This window comes from Sus scrofa, chromosome 1 (genome assembly GCF_000003025.6).
Source record: "Sus scrofa isolate TJ Tabasco breed Duroc chromosome 1, Sscrofa11.1, whole genome shotgun sequence".
NCBI classification, from domain to species: Eukaryota; Metazoa; Chordata; class Mammalia; order Artiodactyla; family Suidae; genus Sus; species Sus scrofa.
The window spans coordinates 268,745,583-268,770,335 of NC_010443.5; the positions used below are offsets into that span (position 1 = coordinate 268,745,583).

General features: G+C 53.5%; 2 protein-coding genes across 6 annotated transcripts; one reads left to right on the forward strand and one right to left on the reverse strand.

The window, feature by feature from the left end:
• On the reverse strand, positions 233–12,189 carry TRUB2 (TruB pseudouridine synthase family member 2). 3 transcript variants are annotated; one of them, XM_001928419.5, is made up of 9 exons: positions 11,726–12,189; positions 10,824–11,079; positions 10,318–10,449; positions 7,816–7,890; positions 6,641–6,702; positions 5,272–5,353; positions 3,198–3,270; positions 2,570–2,706; positions 233–1,377 (listed from the first exon to the last, which is right to left on the reverse strand). In XM_001928419.5, the coding sequence occupies exons 1-9, from the start codon at positions 11,852–11,854 to the stop codon at positions 1,052–1,054; spliced, it is 1,272 nt and encodes a 423-aa protein (XP_001928454.3). In that variant the 5' UTR covers positions 11,855–12,189; the 3' UTR covers positions 233–1,051. The 3 variants fall into 3 exon arrangements, with proteins under 3 accessions (XP_001928454.3, XP_020925253.1, XP_020925255.1); XM_021069594.1 differs by having other exon boundaries at positions 10,824–11,142; XM_021069596.1 differs by lacking the exons at positions 10,824–11,079; positions 11,726–12,189 and adding an exon at positions 10,643–10,753.
• Positions 11,108–22,773, forward strand: COQ4 (coenzyme Q4). Of its 3 annotated transcripts, XM_005660481.3 has the most exons (8): positions 11,127–11,460; positions 11,537–11,668; positions 12,212–12,332; positions 12,998–13,094; positions 13,894–13,996; positions 20,644–20,773; positions 21,333–21,426; positions 22,178–22,773. In XM_005660481.3, exons 3-8 carry the CDS (start codon positions 12,260–12,262, stop codon positions 22,347–22,349), a joined length of 669 nt encoding a protein of 222 aa, XP_005660538.2. In that variant the 5' UTR covers positions 11,127–11,460; positions 11,537–11,668; positions 12,212–12,259; the 3' UTR covers positions 22,350–22,773. The 3 variants fall into 3 exon arrangements, with proteins under 3 accessions (XP_001928369.2, XP_005660538.2, XP_013849356.1); XM_001928334.4 differs by lacking the exon at positions 12,212–12,332 and having other exon boundaries at positions 11,108–11,460; XM_013993902.1 differs by lacking the exons at positions 12,212–12,332; positions 12,998–13,094; positions 20,644–20,773; positions 21,333–21,426; positions 22,178–22,773 and having other exon boundaries at positions 11,145–11,460; positions 13,894–13,994.

Genomic DNA, 24,753 nt, shown 5'->3' on the forward strand with positions numbered 1-24,753 from the left:
CTAGGCTAGGGGTCCAATCAGAACTGTAGCTGCCAGCCTACACCACAGTCACAGCAACACCAGATTCGAGCCACACTGCAACCTACAGGCAGCTCACGGCAGCGCAGATCCTTAACCCACTGAGCAAAGCCAGGGATCGAACCCGCATCCTCATTGATACTAGGCGGGTTTGTTAGCACTGAGCCACAAAACAAACTTCATGTCTTTCATTCTTAGAAAAGGTGAGCATCACTTCAGGTTTACTGGCCGTCTGGATTTATTTCTATATAAATACACAATTTGTGTCATTTGACCAATTTTGTCATCTTTTTATTTTACATGAGCTCTTTATATATTATAGATATTAGTCCATATATATATATATATATATTTTTTTTTTTTTTTTTGCTTTTTAGGGCTGCACCTGCAGCACATGGAGGTTCCCAGGCTAGGGGTCCAATCGGAGCTGCAGCTTCCGGCCTGTGCCATAGCAACGCCAGATTCGAGCCACGTCTGCGACCTACACCACAGCTCATGGCAACACCAGATCCTCATCCCACTGAGTGATGCCAGGGATTGAACCCGCAACCTCATGGTTCCTAGTCGGATTCGTTTCTGCTGTACCACGATGGGAACTCCTGCTCATCTTTTCTCTTAGAGCTTCATGGTTTTCCGTCACATGTAAGAAAAGCTCCCCCTCCTCTCTGGTCTGCAAAGTCATCAGTTTTGGTTCATGAACGATTCTTTTTCTTTTTTTCTTTTGATCTTTTTAGGGCCGAACCATCAGCATATGGAAGTTCCTGGGCTAGGGGTCAAAATGGAGATATAGCTGCCGGTCTACACCACAGCCACCGGTCTACACTGCAGCCACAGCAATGGCAGATCCAAGCCGCATCTTCGAGACATACACCACAGCTCATGGCAACGCTGGATACTTAACCCACTGAGTGAGGCCAGGGATTGAACCCGTGTCCTCATGGAGACAAGTCAGGTTCATTACTGCTGGGTCGCCAAGCGAATGCGGAACACTTCTTATCTTTATACACCCATGGCTCCACCAGTGCCCGGCCATTCAATGCCCCACATGGCTGTCCGGTCCCAAGGCGGGGCTTGGCCTCTCGGAGTCCCAGGACCGGCCTGGACCAGGGAGCGGCTGGGTAGCCAGCCCCGGCCTCAAGCTCTTCTCCAACTCTGCTGCCACCCGGGGCACTGCGGCCTGGATGGCATCCTGGATGCTATGTAGGTCCCACTGGGTCCTCAGGAGGGCGTCGTCCAGGGTGAAGAAGCCATCGCGTGTCCGCCGCACCTGGGTGCAGACAGCGGAACTCTTCAGCTCCAGGCCAATTTCATGCACCAGCCTCCGCAGCTGCTTCTGTGTCTCATGCATGCACTGCACCTCTGCCCGGGACACACAAACACAGATGCGGTCGTCAGGGCACGGCCTCTGGTGTCCGCAGATTAGAACCACACCCCCTGAGACCTCCTGGCTGTGCCATCACCTTAGCAAGACACCTGAGCTCTCTAGGGCTCCCCTCTTCCAAGTGTGGCCCAGGGCCAGCCCTGAAACTTTGTCAGACGACCATTCAGAATCTCAGGCCCCACCCATACCTATGGAGTCAGATTTGCCTTAAAAAGCAAGGAAGAAGCCCAGGTTAAAGCTCTTAAAGTGCTGCTCTAAGACTTGGTTTGCTCCTCTGCAAAACGAGTGGTTGTGAGGAATCTGAGATAAGAGAAAATTTCTTTTCTTTTCTTTCTTTTTTTTTTTTTTTATCTTTTTAGGGCTGCACCTGCAGCATGTGAAAGTTCCAAGGCTAGGGGTCAAATGGGAGCTACAGCTGCCAGCCTATACACCACAGTCATAGCAATGCCAGATCTGAGCTGAGTCTTTGACCTATGTCACAGCTCACAGCAACGCCAGATCCTTAAACCCCCTGAGCGAGGCCAGGGATCGAACCCTCATCCTCATGGATACTAGTTGGGTTTGTTACTGCTGTGCCACCATGGGGACTCCTAAGAGATAATTTCTACAAGAAGCTTGGCTTCGAAAGAGTCTTGGTCAGCACTCAAGACAAGGGGAAAAAAATAGAAAGAAAACAAAGCTGGTGCAGTGGGTTAAGAATCTGACTGCAGAGGCCTGGGTTGCTTCAGAGGCGAGGGTTCAATCCCCGGCCAGGCTTAAAGGATCCAGCAGTGCCACAGCTGCATCATGATCGACAGAGAAGAAAGAAGGGGGGGGCAGTGCTGAGCTGGGTGGGGTCCCAGAGGGCAGAGTGACATTGATGGCCCACAACAACCTGAAATACTACAAACGAGTGGCTCTGGAAAAGAGCCACTTAAAAAGCAAATATAACCTTTGCTTGTTAAGGTCTGGCTTCAAAAGAGGACTTGGCAGGAAACAGGAGAGCATTTTGTTGCCTGTGATGTGCGAGATTGGCCAAGTATAGCCCCAGGCCAGGAAGGAAGTCAGCCCCTGGTGCCTTGGCCAGCAGAGATCAGGGCTCAATGCGCCGGCCTTTGCCAGGGCACATTTCACTGACTCCCCAAGCCCAGGAGCCCCAGGGCACCGCTCCAACGTCCCGGGGTCACTTACCCAAGAGGAATTCCGGGGGTGCAAACTGGAGGCATCGGATGCCGGTGATTAGCATCGGGGACTTGTTCATGGGCCGGATCACGCCGCTCACGGCCATCTCATAGGCCTCCTGGGTCTGCAGGTCGAGGTTGGAGTACCTGGGGGTCAGGAGGGGCCTGAGTGGGCAGCCGGCGTGTGGTGAGGGAGCTCGGCTGACTGCCTCCCCTGGCTCTGCCCTGCTCGTGCCTTTGCTGAGGCTCTTGCTTCGTGTTCCACCTTCCCTGCCCCTCTAGCCACCTTTGCAGCAGTCTGTCCCCTCCAGTCCCTAACTGCAGGCCCTGCTTCAACCCACGGACACGTGCTAACCGCCCCATTCCGCTGGATCATCAGAGGCTCCCTAAGAGGCTAGCTGAGGTCTCTGGTCCCCTTGGTCTCCCCAGGGGCTGGCCCAAGACCCGGCACAAAGAAACACTTCTGAATGCTGAGAGGGATGGGAGCTTGTGTCCGTTTTCTGGTGGGCTCCGAAAGCAACATCCGTGGAATCTGCCCAGGGTGGATGGAGCCTACAGGGAGCCTATGGGCATCTCCTGTTCTGCCAACACTTCCTTGAAGGCCCCCTTTCAGGGAGGTGTGGTCAGGTCTCACTTACATCACCAGGGCCTTCTGATGGGAACCCTGGATCAGGGCCAGGATGCGGTCCAGCTTCTCTCTGGTCACGTGGTCTGGAAAAGTCAGAGGATGGTCAGCCCACAGGTGCCCACTGAGGAGGGGCAGCAACAAACTGGCCAACTCCCTGCCCCTCTGGACCCAAGGTTCCCATTTAGGGAGTCGAGAATCCTTGGAGAATCTTATGGAAACTCTGGACCCTCTTCTCTGAAAGATACTCAAGAACTCAACAGTTTGAGGACATTTTCAAGGGGCTCACCCTCTCCAGGGGAAGAACACGTTCTTCTGAAATGAGGCTCAAAGATGTCTTGTGACTTGCACAGCAACCTAAGCCAGGTCCTCGAGCCCCAGACTAGGACTTTTCATGCCAGGGACCCCAGGAGAGAGGGTGCCATCGGCCCACATGCAGAAACAGGTGGCAGGAGGTGGGAGTGGCTCTGCCTGCTGGTCCCACACAGTGAGTGCAGGGCAGGCAGCAGCAAAGCCTAGGGATGCTCACAAGCGCTGGGGGGAGGCTGGTCCCATGGGCCAGCTGCCAACCTGTGACTCTACAGGCCAGCGCTCTGGGAGAAAGCGTGGTGATTAGAGGCTGGCCAGCTCAGAAGGGCCTGGGCCTCTCATCCCTTCTGTCTGGTTTCATTCATGCTGTTGTCTGATCTGGGATGTGCTGGCTGCTGCCTTCTTCCCATTCATTCATAGCCCAGCTCAAACGCTGCCTCCTCCAGGAAGCCCCTCTTGGAGCACATCACTTCTTCCTCTTGGCTCCTGCCACTCTACACCTGAGTCTCTCTTTTTTTTGGTCTTTTGTCTTTTTAGGGCCACACCTGCAGCCTATGGAGGCTCCCAGGCTAGGGGTCGAATCAGAGCTGCCAGATCCGAGCCACGTCTGTGACCTACACCACAGCTCACGGCAATGCCAGATCCTGAACCCACTGAGCGAGGCCAGGGATCGAACCCACAACCTCATGGTTCCTAGTCAGATTCGTTTCCACTGCACCATGACAGGAACTCCTGCGCCTGGGTCTCCTTCCCAGCATTTCGTTTTCTTTGATGTTTCAGTTTTAAATTACATAATTGATATATGTGTCTTCTTGAAGAAAGTTTTTTTTAATAGTTCTTTCCCCAATACAACTTTTTTTCTCCTGTGTAGCCTGGTGACCCAGTTACACATACATGTACACATTCTATTTTCTCACATTATCAGGCTCCATCATAAGTGAGTAGACATAGTTCCCAGGGCTACACAGCAGGATCTCATTGCTAGTCCATTCCAAAGGCAACAGTCTGCATCTATTAACCCCAAGCTCCCCATTCACCCCACTCCCTCCCCCTCCCCCTTGGCAACCACAAGTCTATCCTCCAAGTCCAAGAAATTTAGCTCAATACCAACAAACATCTCCTCCCCTCCAAATTCTGGCCTCCTCTCTCCCAAAAGTGTCAGCTTGGTAGTTAGGATGTCTTAGAACATGAGGAAAGTGAGAAATAAAGAACAAACCACCAACTAACTACCCACCCACCCATCTATCCATCCATCCATCCACCCACCCACCCACCCAGCCCTCATCCACCCACCCAGCCCTCATCCACCCACCCGTCCATCCAGCCATCCACCACCCAGCCATCCATCCCCCATTCACCCATCATCCACCCATCAATCCTGAACTTGCCAAGTCCCCTGCCCTGTCCTGTGCCCACAGGAATGGAACTATACAGTCCCTGCTCTCATAGGTGACATTCTGGTGGGGAGACAGCTATTAAATAATCTCTAATCAGCAGTTGATGACTTTTCTGACAGCACATTCACTCCAAGCCTAGAGGTTAGGGAGGCTCCCTTGGGGAGGTGACATTTCAGTGGGGTGAGAAAGCTGGGAGGGAGCACAGGGCGTTCCGCAAAGGCAGAACGTCGAGTCCATGCCCCCAGCAGCCAGCCCAGGCTCGGTGTGTCTGAGAGTGACTGAGCAGGGGCGGGGGTGGGGGTGGGGGTCAGGGTGAGGAAGCAGAAGAACAGGCAGCCCCCACCCCGCCCCCGCCCCAGACTCCCACCGCTCGGCTCTCACCAAAAGTCGTCTTCTCCACCAGCCGCCCGTCCTCACAGAAGTCGTCTGTGGCCTTGCCCAGGAGGCCACGCACGGTGTAATCCTGTGAGACAGGGAGGCCACGGGATGGTCAGTCTCTGAGGAGGGAGGTGCAGCCCTGAGGTGCTCGACTGAGGCTCCCCATCTTCCCTCAGGGAACTCATGCGCTCAGCCCCTTTCTGGCTGAGCCCTGGGAAAGGGCACTGGGCTTTCCTGCCAAGGGGGCCGAGAGCCACCCTGTGACCAGCACGGGCCTCCATGCCTCTCCGCTTCCACCCAGCCTGACAACTTATCCCGCCAGGCCCCTCCCAGGATGCTGCCAGCTTCTCTCTCTCCTCCAGATCTGTTCTGTGCAGCTAACGGTAACGACAATGACAACGGCACAGAGAACGACAAGTGACATCTACTGAGCATCCACTATGTGCCAGTAGCTGTGCTAAGAGCGTTCCCTGCAATCACTAAGGAGGAGCTACGATCCTTCTCATTTCAAAGATGAGGAAATGGAGACACAGAGATGTTACGTAACCACCCAAGGACACACAGCTGGCAGAGTGGTACAAGCTAGGATTCTTCTTCTTTTTTTTTTTTTTTTTTGCTTTTTTTTCAGGCCCGCACCCAAGGCATATGGAGGTTTCCAGGCTAGGAATCAAATCAGAGCTACAGCTGCCAGGCTACACCACAGCTCACAGCAACACCAGATCCTTAACCCACTGAGCAAGGCAGGGATCGAACCTGCAACCTCATGGATCCTAGTCGGATTCATTTCCACTGCGCCACAACAGGAACTTCGAAAGCTGGGTTCTTGAAGCAAAGCCACCTGACTCCAGAATTTGTGCTCTTAAGCACTGAAAACACGGGCCAGCTCAGGTGGCATCTCTGCACAGGCTTGTGACGCCAGACCCACGGCCCAGCACAGACGCAAGCCCTCAGAAGCCAAAACAGTGGTGTCTACTTCACAGTCTCAGGCAGAGAATGCAGTCGGGTGCTGGTGTCAGGCAGGTCCAGGTTAAAATCCCAGTTCCGCCGCTTAAAGGCTGTGTGACCCTGAGCAAGTGACATTTTCTGGGCCTCAACTTTCTCATCTGTAAAATGGGCTGAAAACAGAGTCTATTTTATGGGGACACCGTAAGGTGCCCACAGAGGAGTCCACATCGAGCACTTGGCACAGAGCAGCCAGTGTGCGATCGCGCCACCTGTCATCTTGTTACTGTTAGGTCCCCCCGCACACAACCACAAAAAATGCTCGCAGATGGCCTGGCTGTCCCCCGTGGACTCCTCTCAGCTTCAGAATCCTACCAGTGACCCCAGGGAAAGGGCCGAGGGATAAGCAGGCCGTCCCCAGCCCCCGTACCTTGGTGAGGTGGGCGTTGTACATGTCTGTGAGGAGCCTGCGTCCGTGTCCCACGCCGAGCACTGCAAGGCACCCAGTCTGCACACCTGGCTCCCCCTTCCTGCTCCCCTGGGACCTCCAACCCCCACCCACTCCAGGAGAACACTTCCCACTTCCAACACAGCGAGGGGCAAGGAGAGCCGCTTCTACAGGGGATGAGGGAGCACCTCTGCAGAAACGTGAAAATGCAGATTTCCAGGTCCCGCCTGTATTTTCTGACTCTGACCATGGGGGAGGCCTAGGATCCTCAGCAAGCTCCCTGGGGGGGCCTGGATTCACTGAAAAGTAAGCAGCCACGGGCCCAGCCACACAGACCTACACCCAAACCTGGGGTAGCTCTAAGCATGTCCTTTAACCTCCCTGGGTCTCAGACTCCCTCGGCAGTAAAATGGGATTAAAAACACTCTGATGCCTGTGGGCTCTGTGCTGATTGATACAACGCGTGGGAAGCAGTCAGCACAAATGAAGGGCCAAAAAACAGGGCCATCGTGGCCACCCCCTGCCTCTCCAGCTCTGTTTTGCCTTCTGGCAAAAGGAAAGAATGACCCTCCATTCACTCCTGGACAGGGAGGGCTGGGCGAGGGGGCAGGAGGTCATGGCCCCTGGCATGTCCCAGGAAGTAAGGCCAGTTGCTGTGACTGTTGCATGGGGGACGTGGCCACTGCCTGACCCTGGGGACACAGATGGCACATGACTCAGGGCTTTGTGCCCAGCTCTAGCGTCCTCCAGACCCTGGCCAGTGGCACAGAGTCACATGCCTGGCTACCCCGCACAAGCGATTTTTCCCCTCTCTGGACCAGGGACATTCACTAGCCACGTGACCTAGGATGAGTGACCTAAGCTCCTGGAGCCTTACTTTCTTCGTATCATACAGCATCTACCAAATAAAGTTAGGGCAAGACAGGTGCACTAAGGGTTCCGTAGCACATGTCACGGACAGGAATCAGTCGATAAACTGGGCGATTACGACTTCCCCCTTTCCAACAGCCACCTCCCCAGAGGATCAGACTTGGCAGGAACCAGAAGGCAGTGGTGGGAGATGGCTGTCAGGTTACAAGAGGGTTGGGCTCCTGGTGGCTCCCCAATCCCTCTCCCAAGCCTCTATCACTGCACCCCAGGCTCAGCACACCACCTACCCAGCACCCCAGACGCCTGGGCATCCAGTCGGTGTCCCACGCCAACCTTCAGGCTGGTGAATGCTGGTCCACGTACTGGAAGGAAAACAAACAGGATCCTCTTGTTCAGCAAGTCCAGCCTCCAGGATGGGTCTGGGCTACGTGGCGCCTCACTCCTAGCGTGTAGCCTCATGGAGCCCAAACCAGGGTCAGGCTGAACTTTCGGACTTCCCCACCATGGAATCTGGAGCCCCAAGCTGTTTCCTCAGTTTCCTGGGCCCAGAAAAAGGCAACCCAAGAGGCCTGTTACTCTCTGCCTTCGCCACTCCCCCCAGTGAGAGGCTCTGAGTGGACTGAGTAAGACACCTGAATCAAGCCTGTGGGGTTCCCCACCCAGCTCCTGCAGGAAGGGGGCCTGACCACCATCCCAAGGAGATAATGGAGGCTGTGAGCCCCTTTGGGCAGGGCCTGGGTCTCTGTATTCACAGTTCTGATTCCCTGACCCAGAATTCACTGACAGCTTGGGAAATAACTGTTGAAAGAATGAATGGCCACCGATCATATGATTATGTTAAGTACATAATACTTTTTTGTATCAATTTTATCTCAATAAAGCTGTAAGAAAAAAAAAAAGAATGAATGCAGGAAAGAGCTAGAAGGTTTTATACTTTGGTAGATCAAGCTGAAGTAAGGAGGAGTTCCCGGTCGTGGCGCAGTGGAAACAAATCCAACTAGGCAGGTTCAGTCCCTGGCCTTGTTCAGTGGGTCAAGGATCTGGCACTGCTGAGAGCTGTGGTGTAGGTGGCAGACATGGAGCAGATCCTGTGTTGCTGTGTCTGTGGCATAGGCCGGCAGCTGTGGCTCTGATTAGACCCCTAGCCTGGGAACCTCCACATCCTGTGAGTGTGGCCCTAAAAAAAAGCAAAAAAAAAAAAAAAAAAGGAAGTGAGAAGAAGGGGTGCTTAAGAACCTACCAAGCTACCAAGGGAGTTCTCGTTGTGGCGAAGCAGAAACAAATCTGACTAGGAGCCATGAGGTTGCAGGTTCAATCCCTGGCCTCACTCAGTGGGTTAAGGATCAGGCGTTGCCGTGAGCTGTAGTGTAGGCTGCAAATGCAGCTGGGGATCCTGTTGCTATGGCTGAGGTGTAGGCCGGCAGCTGTAGCTCCAATTAGACCCCTAGCCTGGGAACGTCCATATGCTGCAAGTGTAGCCCTAAAAAGCAAAGGGGGAAAAAAAAAAAAAAAAAAAAAAGGAGCCTACCAAATCCAGGGTACATGACATAATGTCAACACAGAGCCCAGAGTTCCCTCATGGCTCAGTGGGTTAAGGATCTGGTGTTGTCACTGCTGTGGCTCCAGTTATAGCTGTGGTGCGGGTTTGACCCCTGCCCTGGGAACTTCCACATGCCTGGGGCATGGCCAAAACAAACAAGCAAGCAAGCAAAAAATTCCCATGGAGCCTCAGTTTTCTCATTTGTGCAACGGGACTAGACCCCATCTCCTAGGATTCAGTAAGGCAGTAGTTGGGAAAAGCTTAACACAGTATAATACAAAATAAGTCCTCGACCCATCATACTTATTGTTATTATACTGTGGAGTGACTATATTTCTGTCCAAGGGTCCTAGAGGTCCCTGGTCAAGTTCCTTAGCCTTCCCAATGCATGCCTGAATCACACCTAGTGGAGCGGGGGGGGGGTTCATTTTCAGAACTAGTTCTACTGTTGGGCAGCTATATTGACTAAAATGTCACTCTTTCACAGGAGCCCAAAACGCCCTGCACAGGAGTTCTACCTGAGGGCCTCGATCCCTACCTGGAGTCCCAGGATAACAAAGGGGCCAGCAAGCTACAGTCCACAGGTCACATCCCCAGTCCTGGGGTTTTCACGGCCTACCATTTAAACCGGTTTTTACATTTTTCAATGATTCAAAACAAACAAACAAACAAACAAAAAACCAAGAAGGGAGTCCCCCTGTGGCTCAATGCTGACAAAACTGACTAGCATCCATGTGGATGTGGGTTCAATCCCTGACTCTGCTCAGTGGATTAAGGGATCCGGAGTTGCTGTAAGCTGTGATGTAGGTCACAGACACAGCTCAGATCTGGCATTGCTGGGGCTATGGCATAGGCGGGCAGCTGAAGCTCCAATTCACCCCCTAGTCTGGGAGCTTCCAGATGCTGCAGGTGTGGCTCTAAAAAGCAGGAAAAAAAAAAATTTAATTAAAAAGAAAATGTCTGTGTCCATAAGTAAAGCTTTATTTGGAATACACTCAGGCTCGCTGCTTTACATACTATCTATAGCTACTTCTGCACTACAATGGCAGAGGTGAACCTGCAAAGCCTAAAATATTGACTATCTGGCCCTTTTTAGGAAACTTTGCCAATCTCTGGTCAAATACTTCATCCCCACTGCCACCCTACACTGGTTCGGGACAGTAAGAGTCTGAGCACTGGCTAGGACACTGATTCTGAGCAGGGATTTCCTGGGAAGTGACACCCAGGCCCCTTCCTAAATGTGCTTTACCCAGAGGATGGTTGATGAGGGAGGGCACAGTGGTGGCTGTGAGGGTCAGCTCCTTCTCTTCACTGCCTTCCACCGGACCCAGCAGGAAGCGAACACGCTGTTCAGGAGCAGGAGGCTTCCCAGCATTGAGACCTGAGCACACACATGTAAATAGCATCTCATCAATTCCGTGTGGACACCCAGGGGTGGGCGGGACAGGAAAACACGGGGATGCATAAGACAGTTCCAAGTCCACGGGTGCAGAGATCAGTAGCAATTAGGAACAAGAATTGGAGTCAAATATTGACTCTACTACTTATGACAACTAAAAATAGAGTCTGTTTACCCATCTGAACACCGGGGAAAGAGAGGAACAACAAACAGAGTGCATACGACAGACGATCAGGAAAAGGCAGCCGCCCAGGCGACGAGGTCACATGACTGACTTTACCCGCAAGGATCAGAAGCGGAAATAGACTCCGAGGGAAATGGGAAGGGGATCGTTAAGACTGGCTCGATGCACTCACCTTTCAAAAGCTGCAGCTCCACCGTATCCCGTAGATGCTTCCATTTTAGCCCCGGGGGCTTGTAGGCGGCAAAGAGCCCATGCAGCCGCGCCAGGCCGGCTGACCCCATCCCGGAGCCCGCGTCTGGGGCTCGCAGGACAGCGGCACCCGGCGGAAATGCCATATGGTCCCTCCCCAAATAGAGTCCTTCCAGAGGACGCTGCCATGTTTCGCAGCCGGAAGAGGTTCTCGTCTTTCTGTCCTCGGGGAAAACGTGCTGCGGTGAACAAAGTACGGTCCGACACTGAACCCCAAAGCCAGGCGGGCTTCCTTAGAGACACTTTGGGGGGCAAGGTGAAATGGGGAGAATTTTATATCCTTGGAATTAGATTGCCTGGGTTTCTTCATACTTAGAGATAGAGACCTTTCCTGTCCGTGCTCTTTCCCCCCTCCCGCAAAAAAAAACCCTACTCCGCGCCGTAGGAATCGAGCCCTTTTGACTTCTCCGGCGCGCCGTCGTCGGGGAAGTCTGGGGCATTGGCCTTGCCCTTCCCATCCTCCCGCGGACGTCCGACTGTACCCGCTGCCATGGCGACGCTGCTGCGCGGGGCCCTGCGCCCCCTCCGCGCCTTCCAAGGCCGCGGGCAGCCGGCTGCAGGCAAGTGGCGGGGGCTGGTCGGCGTGCTGGCGTCCCCCGGCTCTTTTGACCGCGCGGCCTTTTTCTTGCCTCGCAGATGTGCCCCTTCGTGCCACGAGCCATGGCACCGGCCTCCTCTACCCCGAACACATCCCCACTTCCCTGCTGCAGAAGGCGCTGTTGGCCGCGGGCTCTGCCGTAATGGCCCTCTACGACCCTTATCGCCACGGTAAGGCTGCCCGCGCCTGGCGTTCTCTTGGGAGGGCGGGGGAGGGGGGAGGCTCACCCTTGCCTTGGAAGTCCCGGGGAGGTCCCTGCCACTGTCAAAACCTCCGTTTCCTTTGGGTAACTGGAAACAAGACAAGGCCAGGGTACCCAGACCAAGCTGCACCTCACAGTCACTTGCAGTATTCATAAAATGCGGATGCCTGGATCCCACCCTAAAACTTACTCAATTCGAATCTTGTGGGAGTGGGGAAGGGAGGCAGGAAGGGGCGTGGAATCTGAGCCTCTGCCTTTTTAAACTGCTTCCCGGGAGATTCTGTCATCCAGCCACACTGAGGATCTCTGGGCTAGATGATTTATGCCCGTAAAAGTATAACGTCCCTTTAGAAATTAAACTTTATGAGGTCGGGAACCATAACTACCCTGCTCCACTGGAGTGGTAGCATTTTGGATAGGGCACGGGACATAATAAATGCTCCGTAAGTGCTTGCTAGACATTTGACTAGAACATTCTTGGATCCTACACTGCCTTTCTCATCCCCTCCAGGATTTCTAAGTCTGGAAAATTCTGTTACTCCTGCTAGTAAAAACAATAATGCTGGGAGTTCCCGTTGTGTCTCAGCGGTTAACGGCGGTAACGAATCTGACTAGGATCCATGAGGACGCAGGTTCGATCCCTGACCTTGCTCAGTGGGTTAAGGATCCCGCATTGCTGTGAGCTGTGGTGTAGGCCAGCAGCTGTGGCTCCAATTCAGCCCCTAGCCTGGGACCCTCCATATGCTGTGGGTATGGCCCTAAAAAAAAAAAAAAAAAAAAAAAAAAAATGGTAATTGCTCATTAAGCCCTTATTTTGGTTGCTCATTGCTCAGTGTTTTATATACGTGATGTTCTTGATTTTTCATATTGACCCTATAAGAAAGATGTTATCTGCACTTCCAAGTTAGGACACTGAGGGTCAAAAATGTGAAGCAGTTTGCACAAGGTCCTCTAGACAGTGATTGTAGCTGGGGTCGAACCTAGCACTCTGTGATACCAAAGTCGGCCCCTGTCCGTGGAGACATGATATTCTGTTGTAATGATGGATGTGAAAGTGATTCATAAATTTGTCAGAGCACTGTGCTCACCAGAGCCACCTCCCCCATCAGATGAATAACAGTCATAACTATATTGAGCTTTTACTGTGTGCCCAGCGCTTCACTACATGTTTAACTTGAATCTTTATAACTTAGAGGTAGATATTCTGTTTGCTCATGTAGGAAATTGAGGCTCAGACCAGGTCAGGCGATCCACCGAAGATCACATCCTCCACGTGTCCCCATTTCTTTCCTTTCAGACATGGTTGCAGTTCTAGGAGAGACCACAGGACGCCGAACCCTGAAGTTCCTCAGGGACCAGATGAAGAGGGATCCAGAGGGTGCCCAGATCCTGCAGTAGGTCCCAGCTCTGCCTGGGGGATTGAGGGCATTCTTTGGCGCTTCCCGTCTGTCTGGACTTGCATTGTGTTCCTCTGGGGAGCTCTTCTTGATACCCTGGCCGTGAGTGGTGGCCGTGGGCACTGCCCGAATCCATAGGCACCACTCACATAGACACTGTGTTGACCCTTGGGTGATGCAATACGATGGCCTCAGCCTAGTTCCAGCAACAGGGCTCTTGTGCCTTCACGGAGGTCTGTTAACACATACTGCCCGCCATCCCCTCCCTCAGTGCCTTTTGTGAATACCCTGATCCCATCTGAGGCCTCTTTAGCTGCCTTGTGCCCCCCAGCAGGAACCATGGCCTTAGCTCGTGGTAGTCTTCCCCCGTCCCGGCCACCGGCCTGGTCAGTAGTAGGTGCTCCATTAGGACGTGTGGTCCCATTGCTGCCCTCTGTCCCTTCATCTCTCACCAGACCTTTCACCTGCCCCTGCTGGTGCCCTCCCAACGCCTGAGTCCTGGAGTTCCCGTGTGGCTCAGCAGTAATGACCCTGACTAGTGTCCATGGGGTTTCGGGTTTGATCCCTGCCCTTGCTCAGTGGGTTAAGGATCCAGCGTTGCCATGAGCTGTGGTGTAGCTTCAGATATGCCTCGGATCCCTCATGGCTGTGGCTGTGATGTAGGCTGGCAGCTGCAGCTCTGATTCCAATTCAACCCTTAGCCTGGGAACCTCCATATGCCTCCAGTGCAGCCCTAAAAAGCAAAAAAAAAAACAAAAAAAAACCCAATACCTGAGTCCTGCCTTCTGCCTCACAGGGAGCGTCCCCGGATCTCGATGTCCACCCTTGACCTGGAGAAGCTCCGAAGCCTGCCTGAGGGCTCCTTTGGCTGCGAGTATCTCCGTTTCCTGGATGTGAATGTGAGTTTCCAGCTTCTGCGTGTTTGGCAGTCACTGGAAAGGGCAGAGGAATGGCACCAAAATGATGTCCCAAGGAAGGGGCCTTGGGCTGCTGCCATGGGCAGAAGTGCCTTGCAGTCTCTTGGGCCAAGGTTTTGTCATTTTCTCTGGGACAGGCAATGCGCCTGCTCCAAGCAATAATAGCCAGCACTTATTAACCTCTTTCTGCATGCAGCCAGACCCATACATGATCTCACTGAATCTTCCCAGCAACCCTGCTAAGTAGATTTTAACAGTATCTCCTTTTAGCAGATGAGGAAACTGAGGCTCAGAGCAGTTAAGCAATGTGCTGATTTCACAAGCTGGTATTAATAGAAGCAGTATTCAAACCAAGAGTATGTCCTTAACTATTGCATTGTGTTCCCCTGTTCAGAGAGACGTGTTTTCCTTGGGTGTGACAAGTTGTGGCACTTGCCAACCCCAGGCAGAATGCTTAGGTGCCGGAGGGGCGGAGTCCCAGCTACTCAGAAATTCAGTCATTTGTTCAGACAACAAAAAACAAAACCAAACAAACACTGTCGTCAGCAATTAGGATACAATGAATGAAACCAACAGAGAGCCTGCCCTTGTGGGGCTTCTGTTCTAGCAGATGGTGCTGGGAGGACAGCAGTCAACGTGACAGAGGGTGGGGCAGTGGCAGGTGCCACTTCAAATCGGGTGGTCGTGGGAGGCCCTGCCAAGGAGACCTAGAAGATGAGGAGGAGTGTTTCTGGCCGAGGAACTGGCAGGCGCAAGGCTCTCTGTGTTTAAGAATGAAAGGAGGAGTTCCCGTCGTGGCACAGTGGTTAACGAATCCGACTAGGAACCATGAGGTTGCGGGTTCGGTCCCTGGCCTTGCTCAGTGGGTTAAGGATCCGGCGTTGCCGTGAGCTGTGGTGTAGGTTGCAGATGCGGCTCGGATCCCGCGTTGCTGTGGCTCTGGCGTAGGCCGGTGGCTACAGCTCCGATTCGACCCCTAGCCTGGGAACCTCCATATGCTGAGGGAGTGGCCCAAGAAATAGCAAAAAGACAAAAAAAAAAAAAAAAAAAGAATAAAAGGAACAGTGGGGAGTTCCCACCGCCTCGAAGCAGAAACAAATCCAACTAGGAACCACGAGGTCGAGGGTTCAATCCCTGGCCTCGCTCAGTGGGTTGAGGATCTGATGTTGCCGTGAGCCATGGTGTAGGTCGAAGACACAGCTCAGATCCTGAGTTGTTGTGTCTGTAGCATAGGCCAGCAGCTGGAGCTCCAATTCGACCCCTAGTCTGGGAACCTCCATAGGTCACGGGTGTGGCCCTAAAAAGCAAAAAATAAATAAATAAATGGAACACGGACTGACCAACATGGCTGATGGGGCCTTAGAGGAGTGAGTTGGGGGGAGACAGCCAGTGCTCTAGGAGGCCTTGCCTGTCATGGGAAAGGTCACCCCCAAACTGGGTTTACTTCTTGGTGGGTGTCGAGCCAAAAGACAGAAGGAGGAATTGCTTGCGGCAAGTAAGGCTCCTGCTGGGGCTCTTTCCTGAAGCACTGTCACCCTGGACAGCAGAGTCGGGGCATGTGCACGTTCAGGAAGCGGCTCAAACAGAGGATTCCATGTAGAATTGGGGCAAAGGTTGACAGAGTCCAAGCTTCAGTTGATTGAAGTCCCAAGGGCTAGAAAAAGTCAGCCTCATCATTTCTTAGGTTCTGACCAGTCTGACATCTTAGTAGTTGCCATTCTCCACCTGGGTGGGGGCCTAAGTTCCTGTAGAACAACTTAAAGATAGCATCAGATTGTTATCGCTATCTTTTGAGGAGGAGCTAGGACTCTCTTTTATCGCTGGGTTGTTTCTTAACTGCTTTTCCTCCATTCCTGCATTCTTGTAATCCTTTGAGATTGTGAGGTACTGAGACCTGTTTCAAGGGCAAGCATTGTGGCCAGGCTTCGATCACAAAATGGCTTAGGCCTAAAATGGCTTCTCTTATGTCACAAGTGCCATGCCTGGTTCTCCTTCTCCAGGGGCCCCCCTACACTATCTGCTTAGAAAGAGTCTGGAGTTCCCTGGTGGCTTGGGTTAAGGATCTAGCGTTGTCACTGCTGTGTTGTGGGTTTGATCCCTGGCCCAGGAACTTCTGCATGCCTTGGGCATGGCCAAAAATGAAGAGAGAGAGTCTGGTTTTTTTTTTTTTTTTTTTTTTTTGGTCTCTTTGTCTTTTGAGGGCCACACCCACGGCATATGGAGGTCCCCAGGCTAGGGGTCTAGTTGGAGCTGTTGCTGCCGGCCTACATCAGAGCTACAGCAATGCCAGATCCTTGCCGCATCTGCGACCTACACCACAGCTCACGGCAACGCCGGATCCTTAACCCACTGAGTGAGGCCAGGGATCGAACCTGCAACCTCCTGGTTCCTAGTCGGGTTTGTTTCCACTGCACCATGACGGGAACTCCGAGAGTCTGTATTTTGTAATAGGAGTGATAGGAAGCCACTGAGGTTTCCAACAGGATGATAGCATGCTCTGATTTATAAAAGGACTGTAGAATACAACACAGCACCTTCCCTGTCCCACTCCTCCCTCCACCCCTCCACACACATCCAGTCAAAGCACCTCTGCTAAGTGGCCGTGCCGTCCAGCTGCGGGAGCCAGCCAGGCCGGTGGGAGTGAGAGAAGGAGCAAAGGTTACTCTAGATCTGGATTTCTCAACCTTGGCTCTGTTGACTGGGGGCTGGGTAATCCATGGTGGTGTGGGCTGCCCTGTGCCTCGTGGGCTGTTTCTCGCAGGGTCCCTGGCCTCTGCACACTCGATGCCAGCAGCACTCACCACACTAAGTGGTCTGGTGACAACCATAGGCATCTCCGGACATTGTAAATGTCCCTGGGAGGACAGTTGAGAAGCCCTGCTTCAGGAGATTATCATCCCTGAGAAGACAAGCTGCTCCCCATTCTCTCCTGACACTTGCCTCTGCCCCGTTCTCTGCCATCTCCGAGATCGCCCCAAGATGCAGGTTTATGTCATTAATGGGAAATCCACCAGGGTGACCTGCTCCAAGGGCCACCCAGGAATGGATAGTCTTCTTCTGAAGCCACCAGAGCCTTTTTGTCCTGTTGCTGATGGGCCTGCCAGGGCCTCTCCGGGCGCCTTCCCCAACCACAGCCTTAATGTGGTGACAGCCCTAGACCGTGATGCATCTAGAGCATGGGATCCAGCAAACCAGGAAGGAGCCCCTTTGTCTCAGCTGAGGTTTAGCTCAAAGTTCAAGGTGAGGCCACCCTCCCTGAGGCTGACGTGGGTGGGGGATGTGGTCATCCTTGAGGCATCAGGATTACAGGGCATGAGCCCTGGAGTTAGGAGGAGGCTGAGGAGCCCCCATGGCTCAGCAGTAACAAACCCGACTCGAATCCATGAGGACGCAGGTTTGATCTCTGGCCTCGCTCAGTGGATTAAGGATCCGATGGTGCTGCAGACTGCCGTGTAGGTCGCAGATGTGGCTCGGATCTGCCATTGCTGTGGCCGTGGTACAGGCCTGCAGCTCTGATTCAACCCCACGCCTGGGAACTTCCATATGGCCCTATAAAGGAAAAAAAAAAAAAGGCTGAGTTAGGATCTGCCTCTCTCCCCAGCTTTAATGCCCTGGGCAAATCATTTGACCTCTGAGCCTCAGACCCCTTCTCTGAGATTAGGAAACCTAATGTTTATCTTCCCAGGCACTTATCTGGCTGATGACTAATGGATGTTAAGGCTGCTGGCTTTGGGATTCAGCAGGCTTGTCTCAGAGTCCGATCTTGGGTACACTGCCTTATCTCTCTGAGCCTCATTTTTCTGATTGGTCCCTGAGGGTCTTAACAGTATCTACCCCTCGATGGTGAAAGATGCAAGATGCCAATATGTGTAAAGGACTTCATTCTGGCACAGAGCAGGGACTTGGGAAGTGTCGGCCATCACTGATCACCTTCAGCTTCACAGCAGGTAGAACTCTGTAGAGGAAATTGGGACCAGGGACCCAGTAACGTCACACACAGACCATGGCACGAGCCAGCAGCCCCAAACAATAAAAGCATCAAATCCCTTGGCCTTGGACAGGCTGAGGCTGGGCTTTAGCAGTAGGAAAACCAGGCTGTCCCGACTCTGCAGGGGTCTTCTGAGACTCAGAGAGGCGGTGGGTGGGTAGGAGGAAGACTGTTGTCGTCCCTGCCTGGGGTCAGAAAAGCATTGGTTGCTCGCCGTTTACACATGCAGTTACAAGGTGATGGGGGAGTTCCTGTTGCGGTGCAGCAGAAACAATCCGACTAGTATCCCTGAGGACGCAGGTTCGATCCCTGGCCTCACTCAGTGGGTTAAGGGTCTGGTGTTGCCGTGAGCTGTCGTGTAGGTTGCAGACGTGGCTGTGATTCAACCCCTAGTCTGGGAATTCCCATGTGCCTCAGGCAAGGCCCTAAAAAGCAAAAAAAAAAAAAAAAAAGAAAAAACAAGAAAAAGAAAGAACAAGGGAAAGAAAGATAGATGGATAATGGGAGTTCTCTTGTGGCTTAGTGAGTTAAGGATCTGGCATTGTCACTGTAGCAGCTCCAGTCACTACTGTGGCACAGGTTCGGGCCCTGGCCCAGGAACTTCCAAAAACAAACAAAACAAAAAAAGATGTTTAGGAGTTCCTGCTGTGGGCAGTGGGTTAAGAACCTGACTGCAGCAGCTCTGGAGGTTGTGAAGATGTGGGTTTGGTCCAGCCCAGCACAGTGGATTAAAGGTTACAGCATTGCAGCAGCTGCGGCATAGGTCAAATCTATGGCTCACATTCAGTCCCTGGGAGTTCCCGTCGTGGTGCAGTAGAAATGAATCCGACTAGGAGCTATGAGATTTCGGGTTCAATCCCTGGCCTCGATCAATGGGCACTTGTCAGCCATTAAAAAAAAGAGGTGTTTATTCACCAAGGCCCTTCAGATACAACAGTGGGCAAAACAGTCAGCCTGGTCCTGTGCTTCTGACAGGCTGCTGCCATAGTGTTCATTGCAGTAGCATCCAAGCCTCAGAGGTAGTTTAAAATCGGCTGCTAGCCACTTTAATAAAAGCAAAAAGAAACAATTTTAGTAACACAGTTTGTTTAACCCAATCAATGTACTAAATATCATTTCAACCTGTAATCAGTTTTTTTTTTCCAGCTGCCCCCACAGTACATGGAAGTTCCTGCACCCAGGGATCAAATCTGAGCCAAAGATCTGGCAACGGTGAATCCTTAACCCACTGCACCAGGACAGGGGTCAAACCTGCACCTCAGCAGTGACGCCAGCCACTGCAGAGACAATGTGGGGTCCTTAACCAGCTGTACCACAGCAGGAACTCCCCAATGTTTTTAAATTACCAAGGTTTCACAATAGCTCTATCCATACCAAGTCTTCGAAATCCAGTGTATTATTTTACATGTAGACCACACCTCAATTGGCATTTGTGCTGTTTTAAGCCTCAGTGGCTGCCGTGATGGGCTGCTGGACAGTGCAGGGCTGCAGGAGAGACACTGACAGCCACGTGTGCTAAACCTCACAATGCAATCGCCTTGAACACCACACAAAGTACAGGATGCCAGCAGGGACCGTAACATGGACCTGGTCTGTCTGAAGGTGGGACAGCCTCCCTGCAGAGGGGACACGTCAGCCCGGTCATAAAGGATAAGATAGGCATGGTCAAGGTGAAGATAAGGGTGCTGGGAAGGAGCAGCTCATCTGAAGAATTAGGGGCGGAGTTCCTGTTGTGGCTCAGCAGTTAACAAATCCGACTAGTGTCCATGAGGACACGGGTTCGATCCCTGGCCTCACTCAGTGGGTTAAGGATCTGATGTTGCCATGAGCTGTGGTGTAGGTCGCAGATGCGGCTTGGGTCCTGTGTGGCTGTGGCTGTGGCGTAGGCCGGCAGCTATAGCTCTGATTGGACCCCTAGCCTGAGAAATTACATATGCAGTGGGTGTGGCCCTAAAAAGAAGAAAGAATTAGGGGCCTTGGGTGCTCCTTTTTTTCCCCCAATTTAATTTATTTTCTTTTTTATTGATCAGTTTTGTTTCATTATTATTATTATTATCATTATTATTATTATTATTATTAATTTTGGTCTATACACGGGCATGCAGAAGTTCCTGGACCAGGGATTGAATCCACACCATAGCAGCAACCCAAGCAAAAGCAGTAACGACACCAGATCTTTAACCGGCTAGGTCATCAGGGAAGTTCCCCGTTTTATTTCTAACTGGGGTTTTTAAAAGTGGTTACTATCTTAACCACTTCTAAATGGGCAGTTCGGGAGGGTTAAGCTTACTTAACACAGCACATTGCTGTGAAACCAGTCTCCAGAGCCTTTTCATCTTATAAAACTGAAATTCTATACCATTAAATAATTCCCTCTCTCCCCCCCTCGCAGAGGTTTCTTTGCCATAGATTGCCAGTGTACATCATATGTGAGTTGGGGGCGGGGTGGGGGGGATGCCAGTTCACCATCTTCCTGCCTGAGAATACACCCATCCGCATGTGTGGACAGAAAGAGTTTCCAGGGATTTTTGGTGGGTTCCATGTGCATTTGGTAGGCATGGGTGAGAGGGTCCAGGAGAGGCTGGCAGTTGGATGCTGGGAACCATCCAGAAGGGGTCTAGGAGAGGTTCATGGTTGTCAGAGGGTCTCCCCAGACACCCGAGCACCGACGCGATTCGTGGATGACGAGGAGCTGGCGTACGTGATCCAGCGGTACCGGGAAGTGCACGACATGGTCCACACTCTGCTGGGGATGCCCACCAACATCCCGGGTGAGTGCCAGCCGTGGCGGGGATCCGGGTCGGGGTGGGGCGCTCCAGCTAGCCTGCTCCCGGGTCTGTCTGCAGGGCCAGGGCAGGGCTCACCTGTCTCAGCCACCCACCCATTAGCAGGCTCGGTGCCCCGTTTCTTGCTTTACCTGAATACCTGGGTGCCTCTGCCCTGCATCCTCACTGCCTCTCTGGCTCCTACGTGGCCGTAGCTACATCCTAACAGCAGGGCTCCCTGCCGTGTCCTGGTTATTAGCTCCAAGCTCTGAAGCCCTCACTGGTTCCCTAAGGCCTGGGCTCCTCCCCATGGCTTTTGGGATCCTCTGCATTCTGACCCGAGCTGCCCTTTCCAGCCCGTATTTCCTTCTGCTCTTTCTTGGACCCTCTTCCCAACCGCAAGCCAAGTGCCCCTGGTCCCAGCACAGGCCGGGACTGGGCACTGCTGACCCCCGGTAGAGGTTGGAGGGAAGCAGATGCCTCCCGGTGCCCAGCCCTAAGCATCACGGGCCTCTCCTTCTGGCCCTGCTCACCTCCTGCCCCCTCCCCCCCCGCCTGCCACCAGGGGAGATCGTGGTGAAGTGGTTTGAGGCTGTCCAGACCGGCCTGCCCATGTGCGTCCTGAGTGCGCTCTTTGGCCCCATCCGACTCAGCGCCCAGTAAGTTCTCAAGTGGGGAGGAGCCAGGGCTCCAGCAGCAGGAAGAACCCATAGCTTCACCGAGTGGCCCCCGTGGTTCTCGGGGAAGCCAGAATGGGAAGAGCGGGGCAGAGAGGTGACCCTGGCCTGGTGCAGGGTTCCCAGATGATGAGTGAAGCCCAGGACTTGGTCCCTCGGGCCAGGCTTCAGTATCCGGTCAGAACAGTGGAGTCAAGGGCCCGGGGTGGAGGCGGGAGAGGCATTCTGGCCTGAGTTACTGGAAGTAGGTCCTGTGCTTTGGCATGTTCAAAATGTGCCAGGGGGAGTTCCCGTCGTGGCGCAGTGGTTAATGAATCTGACTAGGAACCATGAGGTTGCGGGTTCGGTCCCTGCCCTTGCTCAGTGGGTTAACGATCCGGCGTTGCCGTGAGCTGTGGTGTAGGTTGCAGACGCGGCTCGGATCCCGCGTTGCTGTGGCTCTGGCGTAGGCCGGTGGCTACAGCTCTGATTCAACCCCTAGCCTGGGAACCTCCATATGCCACGGGAGCGGCCCAAGAAATAGCAACAACAACAACAACAAAAAGACAAAAGACAAAAAAAAAAAATGTGCCAGGGTTTCACGTCACCGAGCTTCTGTTTCCTCATCTGCAAAGTGGAGGTGATATGGGCCTCCCTGGCTGTGTGTGAGGATTAACTGAGAAAACGCAAACCCGCTGCAGGGCACAGGGCGTGCTCAGGACCTCCCGTTCCTTTGGCCTCTGCTGCCCCACAGGAGCCTGCAGGTGCTGGTCTCGGAGCTGATCCCTTGGGCTGTTCAGAACGGACGCAGAGCCCCGTGCCTCCTCCACCTGTACTACGAGCGCCGTTGGGAGCAGCCCCTGCGGGCCCTGCGGCAGGAGCTGGGCATCACGGAGCCCCCCGTGCGCGTCAAGGACCTGGTCTAGGCCCCGAGGCACTGAGCCAGGAGGGCCTGGCGCAGCTCCCAGCCCCCCAGCCCCGCTCCCCGGGGGGCAGAGCGCCCCTTTGCCAGGACCTTTTCTTTGAACTCAGCCCTTGGACATCATTAATCATAATTTACCATAACCAGGAGTTCCCATCGGGGCTCAGTGGTAACAACCCAGCTAGTAACCATGACGAGGCAGGTTTGATCCCTGGCCTTGTTCAGTGGGTTACGGATCTGGCGTTGCTGTGAACTGCGGTTTAGGTCACAGACTCGGCTTGGATCCCGGGCGGCTCTGGCTGTGGTGTAGGCCAGCAACTACATCTCCAATTTGACCCCTAGCCTGGGAACCACCATGTGCCACCGGTGCAACCCTAAACAGACCAAGAAAAGAAAGAAATAAAATTGAATTCTCTAAAAACAAAAAATTATCGGAGTTCCCACTGTGGCTCAGTGGAAACGAATCTGACTAGGAACCATGAGGTTGTGTGTTTGATCCCTGGCCTGACTCAGTGGGTTAAGGATCCCATGTTGCTGTGAGCTGTGGTGTAGGTTGCAGATGCGGCTCAGATCTGGCATTGCTGGGGCTGTAGCATAGGCCAGCAGCGGTAGCTCGGATTTGACCCCTAGCCTGGGAACCTCCATAACAATAAATTATAACCACTGCGTGGCTTCAAGGGCCAACCCAGGAGGGAGCAGGTAGCGCAGTGGAGCCAGGAGCTGCTGAAAGGGAACTGGGAATCAGTCTCCTAGGCTTGTGCTGGGATGGCTTAGGTCCACAAACTCTGCTCCTGACCCCTCCCTGCCAGCTAGGGTTTTCTGGGTGCCAGGCTGGGGGAGAGCTTTGCAGGAGGAAGGGTGATATCCAGTTCTGAAGGGCAGGGGGCGGGAGTCTGCTCTCTGAACAAAGGCTCCCATCAAGTCAAGGGTCTGCTTCTCCTGCCTTTGCCCAGCGCTGCCCATGACTGGCAGCCTCGGGCCTCGAGCACTGAGGACAAACGTGCCCTCCAGCCTGGGCTTCCACTGCTTGTCTCATCTCTGGTTCCTCGTGGCCACCAGGTCCCAGTCCAGGGCTCCCAGTGGCAGAATGAGGGTGTGGGAGGCTGGAGGCCTCAGCTAGAACCAAGAGGGAAGCCTCGCCCTGAACTTCTACAGGAAGAGGAGGGGCTTGGGGTGAGCCCATCACTCTGCAGCACAGGCCACCTTCCCAGGGTCCCAGGCACCTCTACCCTGAGGTTAGGAAGAGCCAACAGTGCCACAGGCAAGGGGGAAGGTCAGACCCTAGACAATCTTCTCACCTGCTCCAGCCACTAGGCGCCCAGATGGCCCTGGGCCTTCACAGCCTCGAGGGATGGGCACCAGGCATCAGGATTAACTGGGGATGGAGTCTGGTCTCCAGTACACAGGGTGGCATTTTCGTCCGCAGCTCACGACAGGAGAAAAATTATACCGGCAATAGCTGTGTTCTTACCGCAGCCCCTGAGGCCTGCCACTTCTAGAAACTTCCATCCTTCATCTCTGTGAACTTTGTTGGTCACCTCAGAGAGGCCTTCCCTGAGGCCTCGGGCAGAAGTCTCCCCTCGCCCCACAGCATCACCGTATTTTCTGCACAGTGCCTGCCACTCCCTGGGATTATCTTCCCATCATTTGTTTTTTGAGTCCAGAAGGGCAGGGGCCTCGTTCATGCCCGCTGGGGCTGGGAAGAGCGCCTGGTGCATGGTGGGGGCTTGCCACTTCGTGGCCGAAAAAGTGGGTGCCAGGCCTGGTACTGAGTGCCTCACCTGCAACCTCACTTCACAGGGAAGACCCAGGGTCTCGGGCCTGGGGAGTGTCCTAAGGTCCCACAGCCGGGCCTGTCCTGGGCCACGTAGGCCTTGAGTCCTCTCCCGATGGCCAAGGGGAAGCTCCCTTCCCCCTGCCTGAGGGAAAATTCAGGTGGCGGACCCCACCATAGTGTGTGGGAGCACAGGCTCTTACAGCAAACAGACCTGGCTCTGCCGCTGAGCAGCCCTGCACCCTTGCCGAAATCACACCATCCCTTTGAGCCTCGGTTTTCTCATCTGTAAAATGGGGAGAATACATACTTACCTCACAACAGGGCCACTGTGCCAGCGCAGTGCTTTAGCGCATAGTAAGCACCTTGGAAATGGAAGAGGGGGATTGTTTACCACCGAGGCCCTTCCAGGCTTCTGAAGTCACCAGTACCCAGTCAAGCCAGAGCTATTTATTTTGCACATACCCAGAGTGGGAGGACTTAGAGCCCAGGGGTCCTGATGCCAAATGCAACTGGTTATCTTATCAGTGGGGTAAGCACCTACTCCAGAGATGGGCCAGATCACTTTGGCACCCTGGGGAGGGTTAATATCTTCAAAGGCGTTCAAACGTCAGTCTCGGTTATGCCTGGAGAT

What these genes read in the sequence shown, in the direction of transcription:
- COQ4 (XM_001928334.4), top strand. Translation starts at nt 11,391, where the DNA reads ATGGCGACGCTGCTGCGCGGGGCCCTGCGCCCCCTCCGCGCCTTCCAA. An exon ending in TCCGTTTCCTGGATGTGAAT is followed by an intron (nt 13,997 to 20,643) that starts GTGAGTTTCCAG and finishes CATGGTTGTCAG; the next exon opens with AGGGTCTCCCCAGACACCCG. An exon ending in GATGCCCACCAACATCCCGG is followed by an intron (nt 20,774 to 21,332) that starts GTGAGTGCCAGC and finishes GCCTGCCACCAG; the next exon opens with GGGAGATCGTGGTGAAGTGG.
- TRUB2 (XM_001928419.5), bottom strand. Translation starts at nt 11,854, where the DNA reads ATGAATACTGCAAGTGACTGTGAGGTGCAGCTTGGTCTGGGTACCCTG. An exon ending in GGTGGAGAAGACGACTTTTG is followed by an intron (nt 3,271 to 5,271) that starts GTGAGAGCCGAG and finishes TGACTTTTCCAG; the next exon opens with ACCACGTGACCAGAGAGAAG. An exon ending in CATCAGAAGGCCCTGGTGAT is followed by an intron (nt 2,707 to 3,197) that starts GTAAGTGAGACC and finishes CCTGACCCCCAG; the next exon opens with GTACTCCAACCTCGACCTGC.